This window comes from Phaenicophaeus curvirostris, chromosome 28 (assembly GCF_032191515.1).
Source record: "Phaenicophaeus curvirostris isolate KB17595 chromosome 28, BPBGC_Pcur_1.0, whole genome shotgun sequence".
NCBI lineage: Eukaryota > Metazoa > Chordata > Aves > Cuculiformes > Cuculidae > Phaenicophaeus > Phaenicophaeus curvirostris.
This window is the reverse complement of record NC_091419.1, coordinates 2,516,057-2,524,634: the sequence shown is the minus strand read 5'-3', so window position 1 is coordinate 2,524,634 and position 8,578 is coordinate 2,516,057. Positions and strand designations below refer to the sequence as shown.

Genomic DNA, 8,578 nt, shown 5'->3' with positions numbered 1-8,578 from the left:
TTTCGTCCTGGTTTGCTGGGGGTGGGGAGGACGCAGGTGGGGAGGGCTCTTGGGGTGGCCCTGCCCAGGATGCCCCCTCCTCTGCTGCAGTTGGCTGCTGCGGGTACCTCCTGGGAAAGTGCATCGATGCTGGGTAGAGCTCAACAGGGATGCTCAGAGCCTCCACAAAACCTTTCTCCCCACTCCCAGGTGACCATTTGAGCTGCCCTCCTCCAGAATGCGTGCCCAGCCAACCTATGAAGGCTCTTCCACAGAGAAGTGGGTGGAAGCATGGATCTGATGGGGGATCGGGAGGCTCCAAAGCGATCTGAACAGGCTGGACCACTGGGCTGAGACCAATGGGATGAGGGTTAACAAGGCCAAATGCCGGGTCCTGCACTTGGGGCACAACAACCCTGAGCAGCTACAGACTAGGAGAAGTCTGGCTCGAAACTGCCTGGAGGAGAGGGACCTGGGGGTGTTGGTTGACAGCGACTGAACATGAGCCAGCAGTGGCCCAGGTGGCCAAGAAGGCCAATGGCATCTTGGCTTGGATCAGAAACAGTGTGAGCAGCAGGTCCAGGGATGTTCTTCTCCCTCTGGACTCTGCACTGGTGAGACCGCTCCTCGAATCCTGGGGTCAGTTCTGGGCCCCTCACCACAAGAAGGATGTTGAGGCTCTGGAACGAGTCCAGAGAAGAGCAACGAAGCTGGTGAAGGGCCTGGAGAAGAAGAGGAGCGTCTGAGAGAGCTGGGGGTGTTTATCCTGGAGAAGAGGAGGCTGAGGGGAGACCTCATTGCTCTCTCCAACTCCCTGAAAGGAGGTTGTGGAGAGGAGGGAGCTGGGCTCTTCTCCCAAGGGACAGGGGACAGGACAAGAGGGAATGGCCTCAAGCTCCACCAGGGGAGGTTCAGGCTGGACATTAGGAAAAAAATTTTCACAGAAAGGGTGATTGGGCACTGGCAGAGGCTGCCCAGGGAGGGGGTTGAGTCACCTTCCCTGGAGGGGTTTAAGGGACAGGTGGACGAGGTGCTGAGGGACATGGTTTAGTGATTGATAGGAATGGTGGGACTTGATGATCTGGTGTGTCTTTTCCAACCTGATGATTCTATGATTCTACGATTCTATGATTCTAAGCCTCTACCTGCATGTCATGCAGCAGCTCTGGGTTTATGTCCACTTCTCCAACCTAGTCCGATCACTCAGGCTGCCAGGAAAACCCTCTCCTGCAGCTCAAACACAATGACATCTTGGCCAGAAACAGCTTGGACAGCAGGAGCAGGGAAGCAATTGCACCTCTGTACTTGGCATCGGTGAGGCTGGACCTCAAAACCTGGGTTCAGTTCTGGACCAGTTACTACAAGAAGGACATTGAGGAGCTGGAGCACATCCAGAGAAGGGAGCAGAGCTGTGAAAGGGTCTGGAGAACAATGGAGGGAGCTGAGAGGGAACCGAGGGACCTGGGGGGTGTTTATCCTGGAGAAAATGGGGCTGAGGGGAGACCTCATCGCTGTCTACAACTGCCTGAAAGGAGGTTGTGGTGAGGTGGGTGTTGGTCTCTTCTCCCAAGTAACAAGTGATAGGATGAGAGGGAATGGCCTCAGGTTGCACCAGGCCAGGTTCAGATTGGACATTAGGAAAAATTTTTTCCCTATAAAGGTTCTCAGGCCCTGGCAGAGGCTCCCAGGGAGGTGGTGGAGTCCCCATCCCTGGAGGGGTTTAAAAGATGGACAGATGAGGTGCTTAGGCATCTGGCTTAGTGGTGGACAGGGATGGTTTGGCTTGATGATCTGAAAGGTCTTTTCCAATCTAGGGATTTTGATTCTATGTTTCAGTGTGAGCGTAAGGAGCATTGTGGTGTGGGGCTGCCCAGAGCCCAGACTTGCTGCTCAAGAAACACGACTGGGACCAGAAGCTGCGCCCAGGCTCGTAGCTACTCCTTTATTATAATTCATGCCGTTACGTTGCTCCTTCTCAGAGTTAGTACGTTAAACATTTTTCATTATATATATATCTCTATATAAAAAGGTGAAAACACCCCCTCCCTTAACCAAAAAATGTCAGAATGGAGCATGGCACCAGGAAGGAAGACAAATGAAACCCACTCGACAGCCAAAAGGGATTTGCTGAGCACCAGAGAAACTGTGATCGGCTGATGAGCGGGTAAAAAAATACAGATGGTAGAGAAACACATGAGGATTGGCAGGGCAGAGAGGTTTGCTCTGGGGGAAGAGGGGTGTCCGCCTCCCCGCACCGGATGGATGAGCCCCAAGTGGAACAGAATATGGCTTTGGACGAGATTTCTCATCTTTGTGGTGCAGAAAGGCCTGAAAATAATAATAATGGCAATAATGATATCAAAAAGAACGTGCCTTGTGGACTGGACACTCAGGTCTCCTCTGCAGGCTGTGGTGGCCCGTGGAGAAGATCTGTGGTGGCCCAGATTTGGCCAGGAGGTGACCTGGAGGAATTCCAAACCTGCTCTTTTCCCATTGCTGGGGGTCTCCTGAGGGCAGAGGAGCTGGTGGCACTGGGGCTGGCACCCTGAGGCCACAGCAGCCTGCAGCGAGGTTGCCTTTGGAGGCAAAGCACCTTTTGGAGGCAAAGCACCTTTTGGAGGCAAAGCACCTTCGGAAGTAAAGCACCTTTGGAGGCTAAGCAGTTGCGGAGGCTGTGGTGTTTGCTGGGGGCCTGTCAGGACCATGCAAACTGGTCCTAAGTCACAACTCGGCAATGGGGACACTGTGACCAAGACAGTTCTCATCTCGCATCCTCCTTTGCTTGGCTTCCTGCAGCCTGACATGCCTTTGATGCCCATCAAGTGACTGCAACCCTGAGCACACCTCGGCCCTGACCTCAGCTTGTGCTTCGAAGCATCTCTGGAGTAAAAAATGGTCCTGATGATGACAAGAGCTTTAAGGAAAAACAGGAAAACACCTCCATCAAAGTAGGCTGATTATGAGAGATTGAATAAACCCCCTCTCCCAGTGAAGCTGGTGTCACCGCTCCGCTCACTGAGTGACCTGCTGTTCCCTGCTGCGTGCCCCAAGGAGACAGGATGGAAGCCAAGAAGACAATGTTCCTGCTCCAACCCCATTCCCCACAGCAGCTCGTCTTCATCCATTGCCCAGAAGCCACAAGCCACGCTTGGCACCAGTGGCACCTGAAACCTCCTCTCTGTCTTCCCTGGGATCCCTGAGGGAAAGGCAGCAGCCCAGCTTCCCTGGGGATGCCATGTGGATCACGATACCCCACGATGCCCTTGGACAGGGGTGTGGAACAGGATGAGGCAGGAGTGGGGCGAGTGGTGCTGCTTCGGTGGCTGTCTCGGCATCTGCAGGACCTGGGTCCTCTACTAATAAATAACAACGTCCGAATTTCAAGTAATGTCCCTGCTTCTGCGCTCTGCCCAGCTTCTCCCTCTCCCACCATGCATCGGCCAACTCATTGTGCACTGGGCTGTGCTGGTGCCCGCAGCGGCTGGCACTGGTTTAACTGGGAACCTGCCATTGTGAAGCTCAGGGGCGAAGGGTGCGTGTCTTTGGGGGACGGATTTGGGCGATGCTGGCTCCCACTGGAAGCACGAGCAGTGTCTGTGGTGGACCCAGGGGATGTTCCCAGGTTGGAGAGGAAGGGCACAGCTCTGGGGCCCTCCGGCATAGCTTTTGCCTTCCAGTTTCTTGCGGGGGTCACGCTGTGTTCCTAGTGCCCCTGGCATGTTTTACAGCACATCTGTCGGAAGTAGGTCCGGCTGCAGAACTTGAACTTCAGGACGAGCGGGCAGTAGGCCACCTTGTTGACATCCTTGCACTCTGGATGGGCGACAGAGGGAAGCAGGGTTAAAGTTGTTTCGGGGATGAGAAGACCCAGTTGGGACTCCCAATCAGCGCTATGCAAGCTCTTTCTGCACCCCGATTCCAATTCCTGGAAGCAGCAAGGTGCAGCCGTGCTGAAGAAGCTACTGAGAACCTCGATAGTGAGATCCTCACTACTGGAAGCCTCTCTTTGCAAGGGTGCAGCTGCTCCACGTATCAGGGTGACAGCACATCAGTTTGGCCCCAAGGCTGCCAGTCGTCCACATTTCCCTCCCCAGTGTCTCCACCTCCCTCACCTTCAGGGTTGTCCGTAGGTCCTGATTCACACTTGGTCTCGCACTGCTGCATGCTGGGTGGCTGCAGGGTCTCCATGCAGTCGCTGGACGGCTGCCCGGTGTGAGCCAGGCACTGGACGGATCTTCTTTGCTGGCCAAGGCCACACTGCGCAGAGCACTGCCAGGAAACAGCACAGCATGGAGCTGCGGTGGCCACCACAGCTTTAACGATCATAGAATCATGGAATAATTTGGATTGGAAGGGACCTCAAAGGTCATCCAGTTCCACCTCCTGCTATGGGCAGGGACACCTCCCACTGGATCAGGGGCTCCAAGCCCCATCCAACCTGGCCTTGAACCCCTCCAGGGATGGGGCAGCCACCACTGCTCTGGGCAACCTGCGCGAGGGCCTCCCAACCCTCACAGCAAAACATTTCTTCCTAAGATCTCATCTCAATCTCCTCTCTTTCAGCTGAAAACTATTCCCACTTATCTCACTGCAGTGCTCCCCATCCTCACTGTCCTGCTGCCCCCCTAGATGCCCATGGAGGCCTTCCAACAACTTCTGTGGAACCCTACTAGGTCTGGGAGACATTCTGTGTCAGTTGTGCACATCACAATGTCCTCCCAAGCCAAGAACACTGCTTTGGAGTCCTGCATTCTCCCAGACAGTTATGGTGTCCACACCAGGTTCTGCTGGCAGGTAAAAGCTTCGTGTGCATGATGATTTGAGGGGCTGGGTAGGCAGAGTCTTCTCATTCAATAACCCCATAGAAAGGATTGTCCCTACCTCTCCCCACTCTCCAGTCACCCAGCGTGGTGGTGGGCAGCGCCGCAGGTTGCACCTCATGCTTGTTGGGGGCTTGGAGCCTTCGGAGCACTGGGAGGTGGGTAGAGTTGCACTGTGGTCACCACTTTTGCACAGGACAATGCGGTGGCGGAAACCTGGTCCACAACTTGGGGTGCACTGGAAAGAGAACACACGTGGTCAGGATGTACAGCAAAAAGCAGAGAGAAGAGCCGGTGCTCCTACCTTGCCTGTCTCCTATGCTACAAGAACATTTCATAGAATCATAGAATAATGGAATGGTTTCGGTTGGAAGGGACCTCAAAGCCCATCTAGTTCCACTCCCCTGCCATGGGCAGGGACACCTCCCACTGGATCAGTTTCCTCCAAGCCCCATCCACCCTGGCCTTGAACCCCTCCAGGGATGGGGCAGCCACCACTGCTCTGGGCAACCTGGGCCAGGGCCTCCCCACCCTCATCATGAAGAATGTTTTCCTAATGTCTAATCTAAATCTTCCCCCTTCCAATTTAATTACATTCCCTCTTGTCCTATCACTCCAGGCCCTTGTAAAAAGGCCCTCCCCAAATTTTCTGGAGTCCCCTTCAGTACTGGAAGATGCCCTAAGTTCTCCCCACAGCCTTCTCTTCTCCAGGCTGAACGACCGCAACTCTCTCAGCCTGTCCTCATAGCAGAGGTGCTCCAGCCCTCAGATCATCTTTGTGGCCTCCTCTCGACCCATTCCAACAGTTCCCTATCCTTCTTATACTGGGGATTCCAGAAGTAGAGACAGGGCTCCAGCTGGGGTCTCCCTGGCCAGCAGCCATCACCGATGCTGTGGCCTGGAGATGGACATTGTCCTCCTAAGGACCAGTACCATTAGAGGGCTGATGTTAAACACTTACGTCAGACCAGTCCAGGGCGACCCACTCTGGAGGGCATGTCTGATTATTGCAAGGCTCAAGCATCTTTGGCCGTGGTTGGGTGCAAGAAGCATCATCCAAGGTCTTCTCCTCAGTGGCAGAGATCTTACGCTTGCAGAAGACACTGCGTGTACGGACACCTTCGTTGCAACTTCGGCTGCATTCAGACCAGTTCCCTATCACCCAGCTGGGGAAAGGTAAAACAGCAAAGCTTGTGAGAAGTGAAACAGCAAAGCTTGTGAGAGACACTCTAGTCCTTGCTTGTCACCATACACAGCCCTGTACTCTGGCCACAGCCTCCCAGGCAGCGCTGGTTGAACCACAGAGTTCCTCCACATCTCCCTTTCCCCTTCAAGATGGGAGGGACCAGGACAGTTCCTGAGAGACCGCGCTGAGTATCTGCTCTGCATCAGATGGAGAGGACTCATATTTTCAAGTGGCACAGCAGTGCAGGAAGTCACGCTATGGAGACCATCCTTGGCCAACGGACCATGTTGCTGGACATCTCTCACTGGGCAAGGCATGGTGCAGCCTCACACACAGGGCACTGCAGTGGAGACAGGTTCCTGCATTTGGGCTGTGCAGGTTGCATGTTGCGTTGTGCTCTTGATGGGACACAGAGGAGAAAAATGCTCCCCCTCTCCCAGCAGAGCTGCTCCAACCACTTAGTGTCACCCCTGGGCTCTGTGGCAGGGGACTCTGCTTTGGGAACGGCAGAAAGAGGGGAATTTCACCCTCCTCCAATCTGGCTCTTCCACTCACACTCCCTCAAGCTGCTCCAAGCCCTGGTACTCACGCCGGGGGACACGGTTCCATATTGCATGACCTCTGCCGCTCTGGCATTTTGGTTTCAGGGCTACAGAAATGGTTGAGGACGGTTGAGCCATCGGAAAGCTTCTTGCAGACCACAGATTGGATCTGGCTGCCTGCCAAGAAAAAGAGGGAATGGGGAAAGAGAGGAGGACCCTGAGGTTGGCACTGAGCTGGACTGCAGGTACGATCCCCACAGCTCTGCTCCCGTGTGGACAAAGCGATAGGGCACTGCACCTCATCAAGCCTGAACCTACTTGTCTATTCATACCCCAGGCCTTCTGTGCCTCTAAAAGATCCGTTAAAGAAATGAATGGCATGAAGGCCCATGGGAGCGTGTCCAGAGGAGGACATCGAGGCTGGGGAAGGGTCTGGAGAACAAATCTTAGGAGGAGCAGCTGAGGGACCTAGAATTGTTTAGTCTGGGGAAGTGGAGGCTGAGTGGACATCTCATGACTCCCTATAACGCCCTAAAAGGAGGTTGTAGCGAGGCGTGTGTTTGTCTCTCCCCCCAGGTAACAAGGGATAGGATGAGATGGCCTCAAGTTGTGCCAAGGGAGGTCTAGATTGGATATTGGGAAAAAATAGGGAAGTTTGGGGTGGCGAGAAGATCCTTGTGTCCCAGGCAGCAGGAATGGCCTGTCCTTATAATCATTCTGACTGACACCACCGGGCATGTTTCTGAGCGCAGGGTGGGGATACTTAGAGACCTGAGAGCTCCTCTAGATCAGAGCAGATGCCAATGTCCACGTACTGTCTGTGGGAATCACAGGAGCACAGACAGGTGTCCCCGCACAGCTGACATAGAGTCAAACCTCACCCCCTGCACACAGCACCGAGCATTTGGTCCATGGGGTGTAGTGCCAGGAATATTGGTTCGAGGCATCCCTGCCAATGGGTGCGTTGAACTTGTACCGGATCCCTTGCAGCTCTGTCCGCACAAGGACCTGTGGAGAAAAGCACCACTGAGACCAAAGTCTACCACGGCTGCGAACAACCAGATGGCATCCCACAACCTCAGCATACTCTCTAAAGCCCAGGGCAGACAAAATCTCCCCCTCTTCCCTTTAAAGTCCCTTCCAGCATTGACATAGCAGCCACCAGTGATGACAGTGGTGCAGCCGTGAAGGAGACACAATCGGAGAACAAGCTCTCATAGCTCTCATGCTCTTAAAAGTTGAATTGTTCCAAAGTCTGGCAGGTTACGGAGGAAGACCTGAGAATTTAGCCCAGTTTAGCCTTGACTTCTGTGCCCCTTTAATCCAGACAGCAAGGAGCTCATTAGCTCCAGTTCCCATGTTGTCACAGCAAGGTCTCTAAAGAGGTGACAGTATGAAGGAACCGAGTTACCAACCATGACAAAGAGGGTGACGTTGGTAGGTCCCAAGGCCTCCAGGGACTCAGGTTCATCGGGGGATCTCCTGTAGTGGAATGTGGTGCCTGCGATGTCAAAGCGCCGCGGGGGGTCTATGGAGAGCTTCCCATTGATTAAATACTCGCCGTTCTCCCCTCTCAGTGCTGCGAGGACAGAGGAGCAAGGGTTAGCAGAAAGGCTCTACCCAGCTTTGGCCACGTGCTTCTCATCTGCCAGGCTTGCAGCATTGCTATAGCAGAGTGTAAATAACATCAGCCTCATTTTACAGGGAGGGAATAGGTGGGACAACTGAAGTAGGTGCCTGGGTTGGTTGACAGCGACTGAACATGAGCCAGCAGTGGCCCAGGTGGCCAAGAAGGCAAATGGCATCTTGGCTTGGATCAGAAACAGCATGACCAGCAGGTCCAGGGAGGTTCTTCTCCCTCTGGACTCGGCACTGGGGAGACCGCTCCTCGAATCCTGTGTTCAGTTCTGGGCCCCTCACCACAAGAAGGATGTTGAGGCTCTGGAGCGAGTCCAGAGAAGAGCAACGAAGTTGGTGAGGGGGCTGGAGAACAAGAGGAGCGTCTGAGAGAGCTGGGGGTGTTTATCCTGGAGAAGAGGAGGCTGAGGGGA

At 54.3% G+C, this 8,578-nt stretch overlaps 1 protein-coding gene across 1 annotated transcript in view; it reads right to left on the bottom strand.

The window, feature by feature from the left end:
• Positions 1 to 1,903: 1,903 nt before the first annotated feature.
• The window catches only part of ADAMTS10 (ADAM metallopeptidase with thrombospondin type 1 motif 10), a 68,257-nt gene continuing 61,582 nt past the window's right edge, over positions 1,904 to 8,578 (bottom strand). Inside the window, exons 19-25 of the mRNA XM_069877993.1 lie at positions 7,943 to 8,106; positions 7,409 to 7,535; positions 6,575 to 6,704; positions 5,761 to 5,965; positions 4,861 to 5,037; positions 4,092 to 4,248; positions 1,904 to 3,792 (exon numbers count right to left, since the gene is read on the bottom strand). Of these exons, the coding sequence (XP_069734094.1) occupies positions 3,683 to 3,792; positions 4,092 to 4,248; positions 4,861 to 5,037; positions 5,761 to 5,965; positions 6,575 to 6,704; positions 7,409 to 7,535; positions 7,943 to 8,106 (1,070 nt within the window). The 3' untranslated portion in view covers positions 1,904 to 3,682. The remainder of the gene's footprint in view (positions 3,793 to 4,091; positions 4,249 to 4,860; positions 5,038 to 5,760; positions 5,966 to 6,574; positions 6,705 to 7,408; positions 7,536 to 7,942; positions 8,107 to 8,578) is intronic.